The sequence below is a fragment of the Benincasa hispida genome, chromosome 4, assembly GCF_009727055.1.
Source record: "Benincasa hispida cultivar B227 chromosome 4, ASM972705v1, whole genome shotgun sequence".
Lineage (NCBI taxonomy): Eukaryota > Viridiplantae > Streptophyta > Magnoliopsida > Cucurbitales > Cucurbitaceae > Benincasa > Benincasa hispida.
This window is the reverse complement of record NC_052352.1, coordinates 54,708,920-54,733,332: the sequence shown is the minus strand read 5'-3', so window position 1 is coordinate 54,733,332 and position 24,413 is coordinate 54,708,920. Positions and strand designations below refer to the sequence as shown.

Sequence of the window (24,413 nt, the reverse complement as noted above, 5' to 3'; positions counted from 1 at the left end):
AATATACCTAAATTTCATTATTTATTTGCAACGATACTTTAGTAAGTCAGAATAGATGCTATCGAGGGGCAGTCAAATACTCCTTCACTAAAGTAAGACATTCTTGACTAAATACTATCTCCAGAATAACTCTTATTCCTATAGTTATTTAGTTACTGTTTTCGGTCAAGAACTTACTAACACTTAGTAACTCTTGTAAGTGTAACCCTTTATTTTTAGACTTCAGAGGTCGGCCCCAATAATGCTACCGAATTGGAGAGTCAAGGTTGGGAATGGACCTAAGAAACCTATCTATTTCTAGAGTTTGAGTTGTTCCGTATCCCATGTTACAACCCTCCGAGGGGATAGCTGTCGTAAAATGACTAGCTTATGTCACCTAAAAACNAGGGGATAGCTGTCGTAAAATGACTAGCTTATGTCACCTAAAAACGACAAGCAGACGTAACATAGGAATCTCATGGTCCAAACTAATGGAAGAGACCGCAGGACACATTGACACATATCCTTCACCCACTTACTATGAACTACTTCCTCTATTCACCTTACTATTGACCCTCGCAAACACTTTCCGAATGGAGGTCACTCCCAGAGTGACAGAAGCCGATCATGAATCTCACGGTATGAACTCTTAGGGATATGAGAGTTAAGAATAACATATCGAATAGGTTATTAATCTCTTACAGAAGTGTTCTAATTATTTTGGGTAAATATTTACTCAGGTTCATTCCGACTAATTAACAACCTAAGTCTAGGTGATCTTCCAAACATAAGTTTTATATTTAGACTTAACCTACGATGTCTAGGTGATAAACCAGTTTTAAAACCTCACATCGTTCACGCATGCTCATAAAATCGGGTTAACAACGCTCAATTATTCGGCTATAATCCCCAGATAGGAGGTGTTTCGTAAATCGTCATCTTAAATACCTCCAGTCTTAGACAGGATTATATATCGGTTGAGTTTGTAACCACAATTTTACAAGATAACGACCTATTTTAACTATTAAAACAAGTTGTTATTTGTTAACCTATGTGAGCATGCAACTTTCTTTGTTATAGATTTAAATGTCTAATCTAATTTTATAACTACTCATAAAACTATAGACATGCTTTGCATCCCTAACATACAACAAGCATTTCAGAATTTAATATAACACCTTATATTAAAAACTTGAAACCCTAAACATGCATACTATATATTATAACTATTTATAACATACTTTTAATGCATGCAACATGCAACCTATGGTGGGATTTTAAATCTACATGGCATACTGTAAGCACATACAAGATTTATTTAATTATAACATACATTCATAATGCATAAATAATTAAACACACACTGATATGGACCAGTTTTGGCATTTTAAGCATGCAAACAACCTAAATTATTGCAATAATAATTGAAAACAGCTCCAAACTGCTTCTGAGCCTCACGAACCAACCCGAACCCCCCGAACCAGACCTCCATAGATTCAAAATAGGTTGAACCAAACCTCCCAGACCCGAACCGGCTGAACCAGTTCACTTGAACCATCGGTCGGGTCACGTGCGCGCTTTCTTGGCTGGGATAAGCAGCATTGCAACGCTTCATCCCAGCGTTGCAATGCCATAGGTTCAACTCTAATTTCTGGGCTGAAATATGAGCAACGTTGCAGTGCCAAAACTGAAATTATCCATATCAGTAACCATTTTCACACAACCTATGAAAATCACCCATCAAGATAAAATTAACACGAATTGAGTACTTAAATCATGCTCTGATACCAATTGATGGAGTTAGCATGCAATTAACGGAATAAATTAGGATCATGAAGCATTCTAATTAATCAATTTTAGCAATTAAGACAAAATGTTCATAGAATAATAAATAGGGTTTCTGTCATACTCATACCTTTGTAGAACTCTTCAATTCAACAAATCCAACTCAAATCTCTTCAGAAAATCCTTGTAGACCACCATTTGATCTTCCCTACTATTCTCTTGGACTTTAGGTTGATTTGTGGGAATCAAAATGAGTTCTAATTTGAGGAAAATTTGGAGGAAAAAGGACTTGTTTTTCAGCCTCCATAGTTGAAGAAACCTTCTTCAAAGTAAAACCAGAAAAATTTATTTGCATGTCTAATTTCCCAGCCAACAACACTTATTTTTGTTCAGTCTCTTCATGTAATCACATTGTATAATTTAAAGACAACTCCTTGTTCGAATTAGTGGAATAATGAGTAATTTAAAAGCCAAAAGTGGGAAAAACCCATTAAAGCTCATATTTCCAATATTTCCAATTTTTGTTTAATTAAAAATCAATTCTTAAAATTGAATGTCCAATTTCAATTTCAATTGACTTTTACAATAAATTAATATGAAATCAAGTTTCAATTGTGGAAAAAATTGTAAAATTAGTTTTAACCAAAATTATTCTAAATAAATAATTAATTAAACACCAATTCCATGGACATGAATCTCTATTCATGTAATCAATATTTAAATCAAATTTAAATATTATTCAATCCTCCAATTTCGTTTAATTCAATAATTAAACATGTAATTATATCGTATATAATTACTAACTCCCTTAATTCAAATTTGAACGTTTCAAATTAACTCATCACTCTATTCTAATGATTAATCCGTTTGTGAGCTAGTAGGAGGATCTAATGAACCTACAGATCATGGGCTTCAACGATTCGAGATTAATTGGTTAAACTCTTTAAACCGAATTAATCAACATTCGTTAACTATCAGGTCAGTCCACTAAAGTCCAATAGTTGCACTCCTCTCATTGTAGATATATTTCTGTCCACTTGATTTATCCGTAATCAATAAGTCGACCCTTCACAGATTGTTTGTAATAATGGCTTGGTCAAGTGCTATTTTACCCCCGAAATTACATCTTACTCCTTAAGTCCCACTAATTCTCTAATGAACAATTGGTTTATGATCCAATCACCAAACCAAGTCCTTCTCGGGCCAATGAGAGGGTGGAGCCCCTTGTTCAGGACCTGGAATCAGTACTTAAGAGAACGACCTCTTTCCTATCTCTAAAAGTGAGTAGGAGTGAATTCCATATTGCACCCTATGTCTCCAGCTATCTACCCAATCTTATTGCTGAAATGGGAGGCTTATTGAGTCGGTGTTGTTGAGCCAACCTTTACCTATGCAAATCTAAGGATGATCTCGAATAAACAAGAGTTCATAGTTAGCTCAGGATTAAGGTCAGTTACTTAGGTCATCAATTTGAAATAGTCAGTCTTAAACAGTAAACAACCTTACAAAGTAAGAGTGACTTATTTCTTGGTCTTGGTCTTATACAAACTTTTTGCATAGGATGCCCCACTCGCATGTCTCCACATGAACGATTCAGGATCATATTGTTTGTATTAAATACAAAGTGGGGCACATCGATAGTGTTACCAGAATAAGGTACATATTTACACTTTATTGCTGGGGTTGATGCCCTAAATCTCATAGGGTCCTGTAGTTTATAAACACGTGTATGAACAAATATTTGTGATGCAATAATATGAGATATTTTATTCACTACTGTCTATAAAATGTGAGATATTTTAGTTGCATTAACCACAAACCAATAAACTAAGATCCTTGGTTATCGTTGTAACTTAAGCATGTATATGGAGACATACAAGTGGATCGTGCCTTAAGTGATAACCTGAATGGTCTATAGTATATGAATAAAGGAAGGAAACCTTATTCTGGTGACACTATAGATACGACCCGCTTTGTAGATGTTACAAGTGTTGTAAAGTGCTACAAATGATCTGATCCTGGTCATTCATGTGGAGACATACGAGCGGGGGTATCCTATACAAACGATACAAAGAAGTTTGTATAAGATCGGACCACAAAATGTTTAATCTCATTATATAACGTCATTCATGACAAAGACTTTCATTTCACTAGGATGACCATAGGTAACATGACCTTAATCCTGAGTGAGTTGGGAACTCTTGCCTATGAGGGCAGTCCTTTGATTTTCATGGGTGCAAGTGGCCAGATCATCGACTCAAACCTACTACTTTGGGGATTCGTCTGATTGGGGAGCTAGGAACTCAGCTACACAAGACGGAATTCACTCTTTCCCCGAAGCAGAGGTAAGTAGATAAATTGCTCCCTTAAGGGCTGATTCTGGGTCTTGAACAATGTGGCGCCACATCTTCTCATGGCCAAATAAGTGTTCACTCATAGTAGGACTATGATGTATTGTTCATTAGAGGAATCAGTGGTACTTAAGAAGTTAGATGTAACTATAGGGGAAAAAGGTAAATTGGTCCAGCTATACTTACGAGCGATTTGTGAAGGGTCATCGTCTATTGATTGGTTATATCTAATGGACACAGAAATATATCTGTAGTGCGAAGAGTGCAGTTGTCGGTCTTTAGTGGAATGCCTGGCAGTTAACGGATGGTGGATATCGTGATTAAAGAGTTAAGTCAGTTATTCACGTACCGTTGAAGTTTCAAGCTACAGGTCCATAAGGTCCTCTTAATAGCTCAATGGATTCATGTTGAGAATCAATTTTTGGGTTAGTTTGAAGTATTCAAATTAACAAGAGGTAATTTGATTATATATGATATAATTAAATTGATTCAATTATATATGATATAATTGATTTGATGTATTTAATACATTAATTGGAGGAATTAATATAAATATGATTTATATTAAATGCAATAAAGGAGAAAAAGTACTATGGTTTAAATATTACACATAATGTGATATTAAAACTATAAGTTATAAATATAATATGATAAATTAGTTATTATATTTATTTATAATAAAACAATTATGAGATAATTGTTGATTGGTTATTATTTTCTCCTTTAACCGTGAATAGTGGGAAGTTATTATCAGTTTTAATAATTGAAGGATAAAAAGAAAAATGTTTCATTTTTTGAGTATCACAACACATTCGATCGAGTGAAAGAAAAAGCTATACGATTGCCTTTGAGAGAATGAACGACGAGGCATCGAGTTTACTAGACTACAACGTCTTGTTTACTAGACGATTGAGTACCAAGTCTATACTATAGACTTAAGACATCCTCTCACTTACTCAATCGTTGAGTTCCTCCCTCCCTCTACCAAATCCACACAGAACCCACACCTCCTGGATTCTCACACCAAGAATACCAAGGCAACCGAGTAGTAGTGTCGAGTGTTGCTGTTCGAGGGTCGAGGATCGAGTCTTACTCGATTGGGTTCGAGGATCTGACAGTTCGTGATTTTCACTAGTTGTTCGTTGCATTCGTGAAACTGATCGAGTGTGCTAGGACGCTTGACTGGTGTAGATCAAGGGAATACTTGAAGAAGAGTTTTTCAAAGGTATGGCACTCGATTCCTTTTGGTTTTAAATGAAAAGCATGTTGTAATTTACTGGATGATGCATAACTGTTCTTGGATGATTGTAAATGTGTTATTCTTTCACAATGGGTTTGGAACGATCTTGCTTCTGCTCACTGGTTCTCTTATTTAAGAGTTCCTTCAATTGGTATCAGAGCCAGGTTCTGATATTCCAAATTCCATTGAATATTGTGATTAAAGAGTTTAGTCAATGGATATCATGATTAAAGAGTTTAGTCAGTTATTCACGTATCGTTGGAGCTTCAAGCTATCGTAATTTACACAACGGATATCGTGATTAAAGAGTTTAGTCAGTTATTTATGTACCGTTGGAGCTTCAAGCTACATGTCCATAAGGTCCCCTTGGTAGCTCAATGGATTCATGTTGAGAATCAGTTTTTGGGTTAGTTTGAAGTATTCAAATTAACAAGAGGGAATTTGATTATATATGATATAATTAAATTGATTCAATTATATATGATATAATTGATTTGATGTATTAGATAAATTAATTGGAGAAATTAATATAAATATGATTTATATTATTTATATTAAATGCAATAAAGGAGAAAAAGTAATATGGTTTAAATATTACATATGATGTGATATTAAAACTATAGGTTATAAATATAATATGATAAATTAGTTATTATATTTATTTATAATAAAAAAATTATGAGATAATTGTTGATTGGTTATTATTTTCTCCTTTAACCATGAATAGTGGGAAGTTATTGTCAGTTTTAATAACTGAAGGATAAAAAGAAAAATGCTTCATTTTTTTAGTATCACAACACATTTTATCAAGTGAAAGAAAAAGCTATACGATAGCCTTTGAAAGAGTGAACGACGAGGCATCGAGTTTACTAAACGATAGCTTCTCATTTACTAGACTATGGAGTACCCAGGCTATACAATAGACTTAGACATTCTCCCATTTACTCGATCGTTGAGCTCCTCCTTCCCTCTACCAAATCTACAAAGAGCCCACACCTCTTGGATTCTCACACCGAGAATACCAAGGCAACTGAGTGGTAGTGTTGAGTGTTGTTGTTCGAGGGTCGAGGATCGATTCTTACTTGATTAGGTTTGAGGATCTGACAGCTTGTGATTTGTACTGGTTGTTCGTTGCGTTTGTGAAATTGATCGAGTTTGCTAGGACGCTTGACCGGTGTAGATCAAGGGAATACTTGAAGAAGAGTTCTTCAAATGTATGGCACTCGATTCCCTTTGGTTTTAAATGAAAAGCATGTTGTAATTTACTCGATGATGCATAATCGTTCTTGGATGTTTGTAAATGTGTTGTTCTTTTACAATGGATTTGGAACGATCTTGCTTCCACTTACTGGTTCTCTTGTTTAAGAGTTCCTTCAATTAGTATCAGAGCCAGGTTCTGATATTCCAAATTCCATTGATGTATTGAAATGCATTTACGTTCTTGAGCATATCTACATTACGTTTAAGTGTTAGATGTATTTGTGGATGTGAATTAATGGAGTTTCTAGGATGATTACCTTTGTTTACTACTTTATGTTACATTTCAAAGTTAATTTGTAAGGGCCCTTGTGTTTTTAGGCATATTAACTTGCTATCGAGTCTGTATTCAAAGTTTTTGGAGTGTTTTGAGTCATTCTGATGAAACTTCAAGACATAGAGATACAATTTACTTCGAGGAAGAAAACCAAGAGTTGGTCAGATCATGTAGCCCAGGCTAAATGATCGTTTAGATTCGACTAGACGATCGTGTAGAAAAGTTCTACTCGATCGTATAGCATTTGCTAAACGATCGCATGGTTGATGCTACGCGATCGAGTAAAGAGTTTACTCGATCCTTTTTTGTTGGCTACTCGATCATGTAAACGATGGGGGTAAACAATCGTTGAGTATGGGATACTCGTTGCATGGTAGGCGCGCGTACTAAACGATCAAGTAGGCCAGCATGCTCATCGCATAGTCACTAGCTACTCAATCACTCGATAAGTGTTACTTGGTGCTTGCTCCTCGATCGTTTAGAAGATCATGCTTCATCACATAGTTGTCATCTACTTGATCATTTAGGCATGTGTCATACTCGGTGCGTTGCACAATCGAGTGTCCTTCATGCTTCATCGCATAGTCAAAGGCACTCAATCCATGTTACACGATCGTAGTTACTCGATCAATGTTACTCGACGATCACAAGGAAAAGTTACACGACCAGAGAGTGAGGCTTCACCCAGGCGGTTCAAGACCCGATTCGCCTATTTGTACCAGATGACTTGATATCTTTTGTAATAGATAGCTTTAATTTTCGGATTTTTAGGCTAATCAACCTGGTTCATTAATTTTGGTGAATGTACATGTGATGTATGTTTAATTATATGTCATAAAGTATGTCATATAGTTTTGAATCCCACCATAAGTTATGCATTTATTCATGCATCATCTTTATATTATAAGAGTTATAATATAGTAGCTTGCATGATTAAATTACATTAAAACATGTTCATGCATCATATAATATAAGAGTTATATTTATGCATGCATTAAGCATATCCATGCATCATCTTTATATTATAAGTGTTATAGTATAAGGGTGTATGCAAGCATATATGCTTAGTTCATTACAATTTATATAAGAGTTATATATAGTAATGAATGAACATTGCATGAGGCATGACATATAGGTTAATTTATAAGAGTTATAAATACCTAGTATAGCTTAGCAATGTGAATGGTTTTAGTTGCTTTCTTTTATAAGAGTTATATGAAAATTAGAACTAAAATCAATAAGAAAGACATGCATGCAAACTTAGGCTTGAATCATGTTTTAAAAGAGTTTTAAAATTTGATTGAGATAGACTAAGATCACAGTTGTAATGAGATTAGAAACCTAGGTTTAATCTTTTAATCAGTTTAATAGGATTAAATTGACTAATAAAAGATTAAATATGTACCCAATCTATCTATAAAGGACCTTTTGTCTAAGGTGGATTCTATCTAGGCTGGGGTACTTAAGCTGATGGAAACGAAACACCCCTAGGAACCTACCTGGAAGGGTGAATTAGATAGATTTGTTGCATGCATGCAAATTTAATGATAGTCTGTTAAAGTGTTTAATGGGACTTGATTTGAACTTGTTTAATTATCAAAAGCAAGAGTTGTTCTCACACTTAGATAAAATCAGTAGCCGGATTGTCTAAGTCAATGATCTCTAGGTAGACATTCAATGAGAGGTACTTGGGGTATATGATACTTCACTTGAACTTCTACACGTTTCTCCCTAAAGTTCACATCGTGAGATCTATCCTCGGCCTCAAGGCACCCTGGGAGTGTCTTCCTAAAGGATGGTATTTGGGTAGGTCAATACCAAGGTGAATGGAGAGAATATTCATAGTAAGTAGGAGCGGGACGTGTGACAATACATCTAATGGTCTCTCTCATTAGGTTGGATAACGTTTTGTGCATCGCCCCGAGGCACCCTGGGAGTGTCCTCCTAAAGGATGACAGTTTTGCACGACTCTTTATCTGATCTCCTATAAAGGATAAGGTTATTTTAATCTCTTGTCCTAATCTGTTTTTTCCCTATGGTGGACGCATTAGGCGGGACTCTAGGGCCTAAAATGAGGGATTACACTTACGCGGAATTGTTAAAAGTTAACATATTCTGGACCGAAAAATGGTGACTGTTATAGTCAGTTACAAGAGTTTTTTCTGTCTAATGGTTGAGAATGTCTCATCCCAATGAAGGGGCACTTGATCACTCCACCGGTAACTTTTGTTCTGCCTTGTTGGGGCATCATTGTAAAATAGATGTCATTTCACTTAGGGTACATTAGAACTATTTTGCTAAAACCTAAAATTGGTGTTAGAAGTGGTAATGCAAATAGACTTATTAAGTTTGTTCATGTATTCCAGCAACTTTAAAAATGGCAACTGCCACTTTAGCTTTATTATCTGCCGACAAACTGACTGGCGAAAACTACGCTAATTAGAAAAACACGATAAATACCATACTAATCATCGATGACCTCAGGTTCGTCTTACGGAGGATTGTCCTCCTATTCCAACTCAAACTACAACTCAAAATGTTCGAGAGACATATGAGAAATGGATATGGGCGAACGAGAAAGCCCGAGCTTACATCTTGGCCAGCCTGAACGATGTCTTGGCCAAGAAGCATGAGTATATGGTCTCTTCTCGTGAGATCATGGAGTCCGTGAGGGGAATGTTTGGACAACCATCCGGGCAACTCAAGCATGAAACTCTTAAGTGCATCTTCAATTCTAAAATGGAGAAGGGTACATCTGTTCGAGAACATGTTTTGAACATGATGGTCCACTTTAATGTGGTGGAGATGAATGGGGCTCGCATCGATAAGGGCAGCCAGGTTAGCTTTATTCTGCACACGTTGCCAGAAAGCTTCCTACAGATTAGAAGCTTTATTCTCTAATATATAGTGTTAGTTATAAATCATATTTATAATTAACTATATATTATAATGTATCAATATACATTATATTTGTTATACATTTATTTTCCTTAAATATTTTAAACAATTCAAATTATTCCAAACCCATTTTTTCCTTGTTTTATCCTTAGTGAGCTAGCAAGGGAACCTATTGGACCTACAGATTAAGCTCTAATAATACGAGATTAATTAATTAAACTCTTTAATAAAATTAATCAACATTCATTAACTGTATGCCACTCCATTAATGACCCACAGTCGCATTCTTTGAACGGTAGATATATTTCTATGTCCATGGATATAACCAATCTACAGTAAGTTGACCTTTCACAAATCGTTTGTAATTACAGTTGGACCAAATTACCGTTTTACCCCTATAATTACATCTAACTTCTTAAGTCTCACTGGTCCTCTAATGAACAACTTGTTTATGGTCCAACCATAAACAAAACCCTCTCAGGGCAGTGAGAGGGAGGGACCCCATTGTTCAAGACCTGGAGTCAGCACTTAAGGGAGCAATTCATCTACTTACCATAAAAATGGGAAAAAGTGAATTCCATCTTGTATAGCTATGTTCTCAGCTCCCTACTCGAACAAATCCCAAAATGGTAGGCTTATTGAGTTGGTAAATCTGGCCACTCTCACCCATACGGATCAAAGGACTACCCTCACAGACAGGAGTTCATAACTCACTCATAATTAAGGTTGAGTCACCTATGGTCATCCTATGAAATGTTAATCTCTTTAGTTAACAGTGATATAAAGAGGGATTAATCATTTCACAGTCTGGTCTTATACAAACTCTTTGTATATAATATCCCACTCACATGTCTCTACATGGACGATTAGGATCAAATCCTTTGTAACACTTTATAACTTTTGTAACAATTAAAAAGTGGGTTGTATCCATAGTGTCACCAGGATAAGACATCCAACCTTATCCATATACTATAGTCCATTTAGGCTATTACTTAAACATGATCCACCTATATGTCAACCACATACAATGTTTAAGTTACATATAATAACCTTATATCTTTCTTTAATAGATTATTGCATATATAAAATGATCAACCATTATTTCAAATAACATATAACTACAAGGCTTTAGGGCATACATCCCAACAAATATCTATTACAACGTCTACCTTTCAAATTTACTAAACTTCTCTTTGATTACAAGAGAATAGAGTCTGCTGATTGTAAATGTTTGCTCCTCTGGGCAAAAAAATATTTTCTTTTCCAGAATCTTTAATCAAGTCTACAGGACGTAATATCATATTTGACTTTTCACTTCAAGCATTTTAAATTTTGGAAATGTATTGTCTACTTTTAAGTATAATATATCTAGATGCACTATATGCAAAACATAGATATTAATGATTCTTATTCTCTTTAAGAGATTCAAAAGAAATCCAAATATCTCATATATTAGTGAGTAAAAAAGAATAGTCATCCCTTCAAGGATTCTAAGAAACATGTAATATCCAAATAATACCATATTTAAGGTTAAAAAGATAAGTTATGTCTTCAAGAGATTTAAATAAATTCTCAAAATTTGTTTCTACGCATCCCTTTCCTTTTCATTACAATGGATTTTAAATTTAAAATAAATAAATAAATAACTCTTAAATATTTGTACAACGAATACTAGATTATTGTCTCTTTTGTTTTACAATGGAATGTGAAATTCTCATGTGTATGCAAATTTAATAGAATAATCATTTCTTCCTCTATTGTGATCATGATTTCAACCACGATTGTTAAATATTGCAACCTTCATTTCAGAGAATGGTTCTGAACTATTGCATAAAATCGTACGCTCATTTGTTTTATTTAATCTCAAATAACATTATATTTATGTTCATCAAAATGTTTCATAATATATTTCTCAAATTGCTACAACGGGAGCATGTTTGATATACACGCAAGTAACATATGCTTATTAGTCTATAAGCATTTACTGATTTAAAATATGTGCAACTACATGTGCATCTAGTTAATAAAACCAGACAAAACAATGCAACTTTAAAGTGCATCTTATTAAAATAAGCACTAATTGATTTATTTAATCTTAATGTGTATTAATCGAATTAGCTTTAGGAAGAGCCATTAACTATTGTGCATGACTTTCAAATTTTTCCCTGAGAAAATTCAATTAAATTTATATAATCACTATATATAAATTTCTAAAATTCACAAATTTATCTATATGAAAATAATTTCAATATTAAATAATCAAATAAATTTCAATATTAGCATGATAAACAAAATTTTGATTAATTCAACTCCTAGGTTAGTTCCGTAAAGATGTTCTAACTTCAATACTTCAACTTAGTCAGAACAATCCTTAGACAGAGTTTTCTTATAATTGTTTTTTTTTTTTTTTTTAATTTCAAATTCAGTGTAATGAACCAAAATGAATTCTTAAGCTTTATTTTTAATCTTATTAAAAACTAGTTCAAGTAAGAAATAATCTTTAATATCTAAAATCTTAAACCTTTCAAAATAAAATTAAAGATAATTTAGGATATTTACTCCTATATTTGAAAGATAAAAGATAATATTATTATATTGAGAGATAATCTTAACAGATAAAATATATATTATTCTAAACATAACAATTAACAATCGAGACAATTGACGGGAACATACTTAATCGAGGGGGGATTTAACAATTGTATATAAAACTATTTAAAACATAATCACATGCATAATTAAAGTTCAATAGTAAAATTAACTAGCATATATATACTTGATAGTCCTAAGAAAAATTAAGCACCAATATTATACATTTCAAATAAAATTCAGTGCACAAATGCCGACACAGAGGAGATATTAAGATTTTAAATACCTTGAAAATATGTAGATAATTCAAAAGGGTTTCTAATGTTCTTGATGTTCCAGTGAACCAACTCCAACCTCTACAAACATTTTTGTGGTAAAGACTCGTGTTGATAACGTATTGTAAAATAAAAACAAATCAAGAACAAAACAAGCAAATTAAAGCGCAAAGTAAAGAAGAAAGTAGAGAGAACAATTGAACTCAATTGTTGGTGTATATTACAAAGGTACCACCCGCCACTATTTATAAGACATGGAATAGTATATGTTATAATATAAAATTTAATGGATGGTATATGTTACAATATGAAATTCAATGGGAGGTTTATGATATTTGGTAACCTAGTAGATTATGGATATCTACACTAAATAGTAAATTTATAATATATATAACATTTATGATATGAATATATTATTTTGTAAATATACATTGTTTCTCCTTCAAATTTTTTTGTCAATTCTTGTTTTCGTTTATGAAAGGTACAATTTTCGGTTTTTGGAGAAACTGTCATTTTAGGTGTAAGCTTTAAAAAGAATGTTGTTTTGGAAAGTTCATAATCGCAAAAAACTTTCATTACATGTATTTTTTTATTATTATTATTAATATGATTATATTTAAAAAAATTAAAAAAAAAAAAAAAAAAGGATAAAGATAAAGATAAAGAAGGCTAAAAAAGTAAATAAGACCAAACTTTTGTGTAAAATAATAGTCAATTGGGCTATTCAAGTAAAAAAAAAATAGAAAAGTCTAGACAATTGTGTAATTGAGCTTACATATTTAGGCTATATGTATAAAAAAAATAATAATAATTTTTAAAAAAATATATATATATCGAGAGACCTATTAGACAGAATTTAAAAATTCACGAATTATATTTGATTTTTTCGGTTTTTAAAATATGCAATTTAGCCCATATGCTTTAAGAAATAGATTCAAATGATTCTTCCACTAAAAGTCATTAAATCCTAAGTGGGTTGATTGGGTGTTGATGAGGCAATGAGTTCGCAAACATATTTTAGATTCCTATTTGATGGCAATGTTGTTTCTAGGTTTCTATTTTTGAAATTTAGGTTTATTTTCTCCTAAATTTTATACTATATTTTTTTCTTTCTCAAATTCTAAAACAAAAACAAGTTTTGGATAACTCTTTTTTCTTTAAACCTCCTTTAATAACTTTTTTATTTTTTAAAATTTTATTATTGGTTTTTAGTTTTTAGAAAACAAAAACCATACATATTTAGTTAATGTTTTTTTGTTTTCTGTTTTTTAAGAACAAAAAACCAAAAATATGTTTGGTAATTGTTTTTTATTTTTAGTTTTTAAAAAATAAAAACTATACATGTTTGGTTACTACTTTTGGTTTTCTGTTTTTTAAAACCAAAAAAATATATGTTTGGTTACTATTTTTTATCTACTGTTTTTGAAAAACAAAAAACCAGAAATGTGTTTGATAATTGTTTTTAGTTTTCTATTTTTTAAACTAAAAACTAAAAGAAAAAAAAAAAAAACATATTTGATAATTTTTTTTCTGTTTTTAACATTCAAAATAAGTTTTCGATGGCTTTCTTAATTTTATATGTATTTAATAAAAGTAAAATCAAGTTATTTTAAAATAATGTCCTATCTTATATGCATAGCTATAAAACTATATCTTTGTTTTGGTTTTTTAAAAATCCATACTGACACAACACTATCAATATTTTAAGCGCACAAATTAATCATGATGACAAAAATAAACAGACAAAATATAATAAAGTAATAATAGTTTTAATTTTAATTTATTAATATCCTTGAAGAAAAATGGATCATTTTCTAGAAAACACACGCTCTCTTGAAGAGTTGTGATTTTCTAAATTAAAATAACAATAATAAAAAATTAAATTTATTCATTTTAACTTTGAATTTTGTAATTGTTTAAAAAAACTTTAAGATATACTTGCTAAAATGAAGAATGAAATCCGATGTGGAAAAAAAGGGTAAAACAAGAAAAGTTTTCTTTGACATTATTTAACATTTATCTTTATATAAAAAAATAGAAACTATTATCGTAAAATAAAAAAATAAAAGTAAAAAATTAATGTAATTTCTGGGAATGAAACCCAAGTCCTGGAATTTGATTGCACATATGGCAACCACAAGACCACACAAGGCAATTTTAGCAAAAAATATCACGCGTGCTTTCTAAAAACCAAAAATCCTTTTTTAAAAACCATTTTTTTAATTCTCTTGACCATTTTCAAATGTCAATTAGATACTTAACAGTTAACAGACCCCTTTTTAAAAAACTAAACTCAAAGCTAAAACCTAATTGTTATGTCCCTTAATTTTCAAATTTTAACTTGATTTATAAAAATATTAATTAAAAATGGATAAGATAGTAAAGAAACCATAGATGAAAATAATATTTATAAACTTAATTTTTAAAAAATAATAATAATTAAAACTTCATTTAATAATCATTTCAATTTTTGTTGAGTTTTTGAAAATTAAGCTTAATTTGAAGAAAATTCTTATAAATAGAAACATCAAAAACAATATTTACATTTTATAGCAAAAAAAAAATTCCAAAAGTGCTGCTATAAAGTGTGAATACTTTTAAGTATTTTTTATATTTAAAAAAATCCCCTTATTTAACTCTACGTTCACCTCTCCTCTAGATTAACCTCACCACTAATTTCCCAAACTACAAATTAAAAATACATATAAAGCTAAGGACAAGGAGGGCCATCTTGCAAAGCTATATTGTTGGTAACATTGTTTAGAAAATCGAACCAAGTCGAGGATAATACTACAAGTTCATAGCAATTGAGCCATACTGAACCTACACTGTTTGTGATTTGTTTCCTTGGAAATATATGCCAACCTTAATCATATTATTTTCCCCGTTATTTATTTATAGACCAATCCTATGGTGTTAGGTCACTTAAAAATATATAGAGAGAAATCTAAAAAACAATGTTTGAATCTATTACCCGTGGCTTCAAGCATTTATCAATTTGGGCATTGATTGGTGGTCTGATAGCATCCAATGTGATGAGGATTATTTGTGAAAGCATCATTCACCTGCTGAGTGAAGTATGCCACCAACTCCTTTTGCCTTGAGACCACAAAATTTCTGAATCAACAGTTCAAGAAACCATAAGTATAACACAGAAACCGTAATCAATACTTTAAGAAATGTGTTATCATGTTAATGCTGGATTCTTCTTCAGAAGAAACATAATAGCATTTCCATAGGCTACAAAGTTGTGTTCGTCTTGTTCATCGTTTTTGCCACTGAGAATAGTTCTTCGCTTGAAGATACCTTCAAGATGCTGAGTTAGCAATGTTACTGCAGAAGAGTAGTTCAATGATGATGCTATCGATTACCCAGTCGACTTTGGTTTTCCATCAATCTTCTCCAAACCATTTTCCCACAGTGAATCAAGGTCAGAATTGCCATGATATATAGGAGAGGTATACCAATTACACAACCTCCAGATGCAAAGTTTACAAGCGTCTGCAAACAAAAGGAAAAATATGAATTATAATTTTTTTTATAAAAAGGAAAAAAATTAATTTTGACCCATAAACTTGTTGGGTTGTATCAATGTGGACACTATATTTTCAAAATCATCAAAATAACCAAGTTATGTGTTATTTTGTAACTAGCTCAGATAGCTTTATCTTGTAATAAGATATGACGAGGGTGCTATGGGAGTGTCAACCTAGTTCAAATGTCTGGTGCACCAACTGATCCCTCGATTTCAAGATCATTATGCTAATGTTTCATTGTAATTCGAACTTTGTATCTCAAGTATTACTCTCTTTTCATTAAATCAATGAAAAATTTTGTTTCTGTTGAAAAAATAATAATAAATTGGAAAGGATAATGAGCGTGATTCCAATCCCCATCTTTCCTGCCAGATCCCTAATATATTCTTGATCACAAAAAAGTAAAAATAAAATAAAATAAAAAAAATGGTGTTGCTAAGAACTTTGCAATTTTAATATTGAAAATTGGCCTATGGGGCTGAGGAAGGAGGAAGAACTTATTTGACAGAGAAATAGATAACTGCATTTGTTTCAGAGATGAAGTTGATGTTGCAGGGGTTGATGTGGAAGAAGACGGGCAGGTTTGGTGCTTCGATAATTACATCTCCTATACAAGTAAATCGACTTATCTTCAGTTAATTTCTAGAGCTCCTACGCTGAAATCTCCAATGTGAAGCTTACTGGGAAACAAGGATGCCAAAGAAAATTTTTCTTCCTTGGTCTATCTTCTAGTTGCAGAAATTTAGACACTCGGAAAAGATTGCAAAGAAGAAATGCCCATAGTCATAGAGCTTAGTCTCTTAGAGTTCGCTATTTATGCTTAAAGAAAAAGGAACCTATTAGGAACCAAGGTAGTATGGACTACCTTTGTCCTACGTCGGTTAGAATGGGATGATTAACGTGGTATTTACGTGGCTTGACTCAATTTTAAAATATATTCTCTTACTAAACAAACCTAAATTTAAAATAAAAACCCAGGTAGAAACTTGATCGTAAAATCCACATGATGAGCACTTAGGTGCAAACACTACTTCATATGAATAAATTGGAATGGCAGGACAAAAATAATAAAATAAAGAATCAACGTTCCAGAGCAAGATTAGGGTTTTACCACCATTCCTGCAGCAAGATGAATGACTGGAACAAAATACTGGTCCACTTTCTTCCCCTCTGAATATCCATTGAATGCAATGACCATAGAGAAAGTATGGATGGTAACAAATGCAAGAGCAATGATAGCTGCAGGATTACCAGCAAAATACTGCTAGATAAGTCGTCTTCAGTTATTAATGTCAATTAAAAAAAACAAAAGAAAAAAAGAAAAGAAAAGAAAGAATAATGCTGATCCATTTGCCAGCCTTAAAATGTGCCAGCAATACGATAAGAAACATGGTATTTGAACAAACAAATGAACTCTTAGAATAGCTGGAAACGAATGCAAGGGTTTGTGAAAGTCAGTGTGACAACAATGACCTAATTTTTCGGACAATGTATAGTTCACAGAGGTATACAAAGTATATACACAAATAAATATGAGTAAGAACTCACCAGAGATAAGAAAAAATGGTAGTTGGGAGCACCTATCAACGAAGTAAGTCGCTGGACCAAATGATGGTGTTAGAAGGCTAAGACAGAAGAACACGGCATGAGCTATGCCATGACCTAAACCCCCAGCTGCAAGCAATTAAGAAGTGTACGTTAGAGCTCGTGTAAGATTAGAAAACAAAGACGACCAGGAACCTTACTGAAATACTAAAATCACTCTGCCTTCAGTTCACAAACTATTGTCTTTTCATACTAAAGGAGAAACATTAGAACGCCATTTAACATGTCTCAAATTTAGGACAGTTGACTGTCTTTTCATACTTGTCTCTGTCTGATTACTTCCAACACAGAGACAAGTTCTGTTTGTATGACTAAATAAGACCCTTAAGTCAGGCTGCAATTTCTAGGAAGGTTTTTTCCACACTCAATGTGCTGGGTCTTCTAAATCTAGAGTTTCAATAACTAGAATTCTGGTCAGAAAATTTAAGCTTCCATATGTTAGAAAATCACTCTCTTATAGACCACCCCTTCTAACCCACAAAGGAAGTTTTATGGTACAGCAGCACGAGTGCAGTCTTGACAAAGATTGGTAAGAAAGAAAGGCTAAATCTTCAAGGACATTGAAAAATCCAACGAAAGAGTCTTAGAATCTGGTGTAAAGATTTACTGCCCCTCAAAGATCATAGTTTAAAATTTTAAATTTTCATGTTGCTAATTGGAAACATCTTTTGTACTCCATATGAATAGGGCTTCTTATTATTTCATTCATCAATAAAATTGTTTCTTATCCAAAAATTTTAAAAAATCAGGCTTAACTTTACAGTCTGGGAGAATTAATACCATGGTCATCACCCAAAGAAATATTTTTATTGATCTTCATCCCTCTGTAGCATTCTAAGTAAAGAGGCCCTCCAAAACCACAACAATATACTAGTACATTATTTTACTGCAGTGTGCATATAGCCCAAATGTTATCAGAAGGGTTTGTTTTTGTGTGTAACTTGGTCAGTAGGGATGATGGCTTGAGCTATTAGTTACCTTCTAGAGGTTGGCTGTTGCAATAGGTTCTGGTTGGAGTAGGCCATCCGGATATTGTATGGAGTATTTGGTCGGAGGGAATCATAAGGATATTTATAGATGTTTCTTGCAAATAGGATGCTTGGAGCATTGCACACCTTAACAATTTCAAGGAGAGGAGAAGACTAATAATTTCAGCGAGAAACCTAAATCTCATTCTTTTGATATGAGAATTCGGTACAGAGATCCCACTGGTTCTTTCTCTGGCATATTTTCTAGTATCTAGAAGCAAGTCTATCCATTCTGCCTCATGATTGTTCTCATTTTGTAAGGTTTTACTTATTAGGAAAAATACCTTTTTAGCCCTAGGTTTTGATTCTAGTTTCTATTTGGTCCCTAGGTTTCAAAATACTACACTTTCACCCCCAAGTTTTAAGTTTAATTTTTCATTTGGTTCCTAGATTTCAAAATGTTACGTTTTTACTCAAGTTTTGAGTTTTTTTCCCATTTGGTCCCCATGTTTCAAGATTTACACTTTTAATCTTGATTTTTCACTAAATACTCATTTTCGGTCCATAGTGTTAATGTCTATCGATTAATTTAAAAGAATTACAATAATCATAATTAGTTAGTTTTCACTAATTATCCATCACTATTAAAATTAATTTGAAATGTTCACTTGATAATTATTTTAAATTAATTAACTAAAAGTTAATGCCAAAGTGAGCATGAGTGAAAACTCTACGATGAAAATATAAAATATTGAAACTTAGATACCAAATGAAAACTAAACTCAAAAGCCAAGGGTACAAATATAGCATTTTGAAATTTATGGACCAAATAGAAATTAAACTTAAAACTTAGAGGTAAAAGTGTAACATTTTGAAACCTATGGACCAAATAGAAACTAGACTCAAACCCTATGGACCAAAAGGGTATTTTTCCCAACTTTTCATATGGGTAGAACATACCAACCAAATTTTAATATCTTGGCTTTATAGAAACTAATGGCAAAAAACAAAAGGCTATAAGTTGAATCATGGGTGATCAAATCAAAGTTTACCTAGAGCAATCTGCATCTTATCTGTCAAATATAGACGCGGCTTTGAAACTCTGTCGGCAAAAGCATCTAACATATCTTCTAATCTCCTATAAAATTCAATAGCTTAGAAATCGTAGGTAAATCATTGTTTATAGCTAAAGAATTATACAGTCTACAGAAAACAGTTACTTTAAAATCTAATTGATAGTACATGTATATTATAGAAGACAAAATCAATCAATGACAATTTAAAGTAGCAGATAGGAAGGAGGTATGTCTTTAGAAGGGTACGAAAAATAGCCAAAACTTAGCAGGCTGCAATATTTCAGAAAGATATTAGTACTTGTAAGAGGACACCAATTAGTAATCTACAGTCGTGGAAGGTTAAAAGAATGCTCTTTGGATTATGCCCCAATAAGATAAACTAATTAATAGTAAGGCCAAATAGATCTAACAGTAGAGAGTCAGGCAGTTCTAACTTAGAATCTAGAATGAATGAGAAAATGATTGTGTTTTGATATCTGTGTGGTAGACAAAAGTAAATGTAAATATGGAGATTAAAGAAAATGTGCACATACATGTATAAACTAATTCATTCTTTTATCTCCCAAGAAAGTTGGTAAATAAGGCCCAACAAAAGCATAGTTCAACAGTTAAGACATCTTTACTTTCTAAAGGGTCGTACTCCACCCCGCATGTGATATAATATTCTAAAAATAAAAACAAATAATAAAAAGGACAGTAACCGTAAGCATCAATCCTAAAAGGAAAAAGTAAAAGATGTGCAACAATGGCTGCTCAACAGAAACAATAAACTGATGGAAAAATTTAATCACTGAATACATCACTTATCTATCGAAGTCCAAAAGCTCCCCTTTTCTAATTTTGGCCTTATTTTCCACTAAAAGAATGTAAATATATCACATATGAATCATCTAATTAAACCCTGAAGAAGAAGAAGGCTATATATATTTGCATGTGTACTATCTTTGTTACGTGGTAAGAAGGCTATATATATTTGCATGTGTACTATCTTTGTTACGTGGTAAAAAGGCTGAGGTGTTCGTTGGTCAGTTGGCTATTGGTTCATTTAAGCAGCAGCTTATAAATAAAAACCCCAAATATGCTTATCTATAATAATAAACATTTAAGGAATTTCTTATAAATAAAAACCCCAAATATGCTTATCTATAATAATAAACATTTAAGGAATTTCTTCACTGCTTTGTACTCTCTCTTTCTCTTGATACATCAACTAATCATTTATATTTTGAGACTTCCTCAACAAACCTAATCTAACCTACATGCTTTCAATTCCCATAGTCTATAGTAAGTTATTATAACAGATTTTTAATAATATTTATATTAAGTGAGGTGAGGCAACACACCAACACTCATAGAGGCGCATCCCATCAAACTTTTCTAAGGAATATTGCACAAAATCTATATTTTAGAAAAACCCTCATTTTATAAATGTTTCGTCCTCATCACTCATAATATCACAATTTTCAATGTATAAACCTATTGTTGTTGTTATTATTATTATTATTCTACGGTGTGCTTTGAGGAAAAAAAAAACTTGCCTTTCTTTGTACTTTAAGCTTCAGTTCCAAATGACTATTCACTATTGCATGTACTGAGAGATTATTTTGAATCGTTGTTTGTTTCTACAGCCCTTTTGTAATTTCATCTCATCAATGAAATTCTATTGAATGTTTCTCATAAAAATAAAAATAAGTACGAAGTGATATTGAGATGCTATTATTAACTAACTCACCTGTAGACTTTCCAGAAAAGAACCCGTAGAGCTTCTTGAAAAATAACCGAAGTCAATATAAGAATTGCATAAGGCCACAATATTGTTGAGTTCAGTGGAAGAAAGCCCCTCCATAACGCAGACAGCAATATCAAACTAATGAGCCATAACAGGGTGCTGCAAACATGAATAGTGATAACCATGAAAAGTATCCGGTAAAACAAAATAGCTACCGACAAAAACTTCCTTTTTCAATCAAACTACTCGTAGTTCCTCATCAGATACCAGTTAACAACTTCAAAATGGAATCTAAAGGTTCAATTTCTAAAATTTGATATTTGCGCCTATATAGTTCAAACATTTAAAAAGTTCCAATTTCATTCTAAACCACAAATTGTAATTCTACTACATAGTCACTGCTTAACAACACAATTGACTGATAAGGGCATAAATTCTGTATTGATCCAACACATAGAATGAAAATTGAAAGTTGAAAAACCTAATTGGAAGTAATTAAAACCCAGAACAAAGCATACTGAGAGTAGAAGAAGAGAGGAATTGAAGAAAGAGAAAGGCATGATGGAACATAATGGAGGTGGGTTTGAAACAGAAATGAAGACGGAAATGGAGAAATACCTGGAGAGAAGGGTAAGAATCAAGAAAGGTTTGTGGGCAATGACGGAGATGAAAAGGGAAAGAGAAGGGCCCAAGGCTATCAAGGTGTAGCCGATTCCTGCTGCTACTGTCATCGCCTTCTTCCTTTGCCTCCGCCCTCTCGCCTTGCTTTGCTTTGTTTGCTTGCTTTCCCCAATTTGGAGACTGATATTTGTTTGTATACTAGCAGGTTTGAAATTCCAAAATTTAATCTACCATGCCCCAATTCTCAAGAGATTTTTGTTCGAATGACCAAATCCTAAGGTGTTAAATGCCAAAAGATGGACTTAAAAAACGAATGAAGATTAAGTTTGTGCTAATGTCATAAAGCACTATTATTTTAGGGACGTCTCATCTATCGTTTTCATTCGTAATGAATGAGATGTCCCTAATGTGATAATGGATAGTTAAGTACTCCATACATAAAACAAAGGTTGGTTTCATTAAGTTTTTCTATAATTGGGTCATTAACCATTAATGTCTTTTAAAGGTTTTGTTCGAAAGACTCCTTTTTTATGGACCCAAATGAAATTTGGCCCAAGATTCACATTTGATCGAGAAATAGCTTTTTGCTTATGTCAACCACGTGTGAAAGTAGTTCATTCCTTTCGCTTCTCACTCCTTTCTTTTGTTTCTCATCAAACACAATTACAACCTTTTTCTACGATTTTTTCCTTGTTTAGATTCTTCTCACTTCTCACTCTAGTTTATCGCTCCTTATTCTTGTTTCTCATCAAGCACAACTGTAAATTTTTTCTTCGATTTTTTTCCTTTATTCATATTCTTCCTCTAGATTTTCACTCTCGCTTCTTGCTCCAGTCTTTCACTTCTCCTCCTTCCTCTTGTTCCTCATCAAACACAATTGCAATTCTTTTCTTCGAGAGAAAACTGCAGAATGAAGAAGGAAGAGAAATTTTGGAGAACGAAAAATGAGAAGAAAAGCGCAGGAAAATAAGAAGAAAATAACATATTAAAAATGGAAGAATAAGAAGAATATGACACAATGCATAACCAACAATAAATGAATAGTTAGAAGAAGAAATGCAAAACAACTCAAAATGGGAAAAAAAAAAAAAAAACAATCAAAACAAAATTGTAAAAGGAGGAAGAATGAAGGAAGAAGGGTTATAGTGGCAATTTCACGTGATGATGACATGAGTAGAAGGCCAAAATCCATTTGTTATGAAAATTGGGTCTACTTTTCATTTAGGCCCTATACAATAGTTTTAATTTCTTGATTACTTTGGGTCGAGTTTATTTGTATGAAGTTTTTGTTTAAATTAGCTAGCTAGCATAAAGTGTATGATTTGTTTAATTTGACCCACTTAGAAGAAAAGTTTTCGTTAATTTAAATCAGGACTGACAAGAGAAATAACAATTTTCGTTTGGAAAAATGATTAAAATGTTTCATAATTATAAAAATAGCAAAACTATGAAATACTAATTAGTAAATGACAAAACTATCCTAAGACAAAAAAATTAAGTACAAACGATAATGAAAAAATACATCGCTTCAAAAAAACTCCACAAATACATATATCTAAACATTTAAGAGATAAAAAATTAAAATCACCCAATATGGTTCTTAACGCTTACTATAGTATATGCGAGAGAAGATGATGACCGGTGGGGATCATTTGAAACTTATGGATGTCTATAACGATAGACTTCCTCCGAGATGAGAAAGAGCAAAGTCGAGGGAAGATGATGACCGGTGGGGATCATTTGAAACTTATGGATGTCTACAATGATAGACTTCCTCCAATATGAGAAAGAGCAAAGTTGATTGTACCAGTGGTATTTGAAAGAATTGCAACTTCAAGACGATGTGACTATTGGAAATATGATTACGTTTGACATCAAACAAGTTGTAGAGAGTTTTATCATCTTCATTCCATGTGACCATTTTGCTCATAGAATCTTGAAAGTTAACTTTAAATACTATCAACCCCCAAACATCATTGTTGAAAGTGATGTTCAAAGTATTAAAAAAAAAAAAAAAAAGCAAGAAACATGTGTGCGAGCGAAAAAGGTCGGCGACCTGGCGAGGGTGATCATAAAAAAGCTAGCCGATGGAATTCAAGAAAGGGTTGTTGAACCAACGATTGCAAACATGAGATTGAGAAGATAAAAATAGATTTTGGGAGCCGACTAAGTGAAAAAGATTAAAAATATGAGATTTAGGGTTTTTTGTTATCTTATTCTAATAATA

The 24,413-nt window shown here is 32.5% G+C and overlaps 2 protein-coding genes across 3 annotated transcripts; both read right to left on the bottom strand.

Annotated features, from left to right (window-relative positions):
• Positions 1-1,256: 1,256 nt before the first annotated feature.
• LOC120074953 lies at positions 1,257-15,763 on the bottom strand. The gene is made up of 3 exons (XM_039028066.1): positions 15,626-15,763; positions 12,663-12,732; positions 1,257-1,666 (listed from the first exon to the last, which is right to left on the bottom strand). The coding sequence occupies exons 1-3, from the start codon at positions 15,710-15,712 to the stop codon at positions 1,476-1,478; spliced, it is 348 nt and encodes a 115-aa protein (XP_038883994.1). The 5' UTR covers positions 15,713-15,763; the 3' UTR covers positions 1,257-1,475.
• On the bottom strand, positions 15,383-22,469 carry LOC120074952 (gamma-secretase subunit APH1-like). Of its 2 annotated transcripts, XR_005481170.1 has the most exons (7): positions 22,184-22,469; positions 21,569-21,724; positions 19,813-19,898; positions 17,736-17,861; positions 17,299-17,426; positions 15,958-16,152; positions 15,383-15,768 (listed from the first exon to the last, which is right to left on the bottom strand). XR_005481170.1 is itself a non-coding variant. In XM_039028065.1 (6 exons), exons 1-6 carry the CDS (start codon positions 22,294-22,296, stop codon positions 16,012-16,014), a joined length of 750 nt encoding a protein of 249 aa, XP_038883993.1. In that variant the 5' UTR covers positions 22,297-22,468; the 3' UTR covers positions 15,383-16,011. The 2 variants fall into 2 exon arrangements, 1 of the variants encoding a protein (XP_038883993.1); XM_039028065.1 differs by having other exon boundaries at positions 15,383-16,152; positions 22,184-22,468.
• Positions 22,470-24,413: the final 1,944 nt, after the last annotated feature.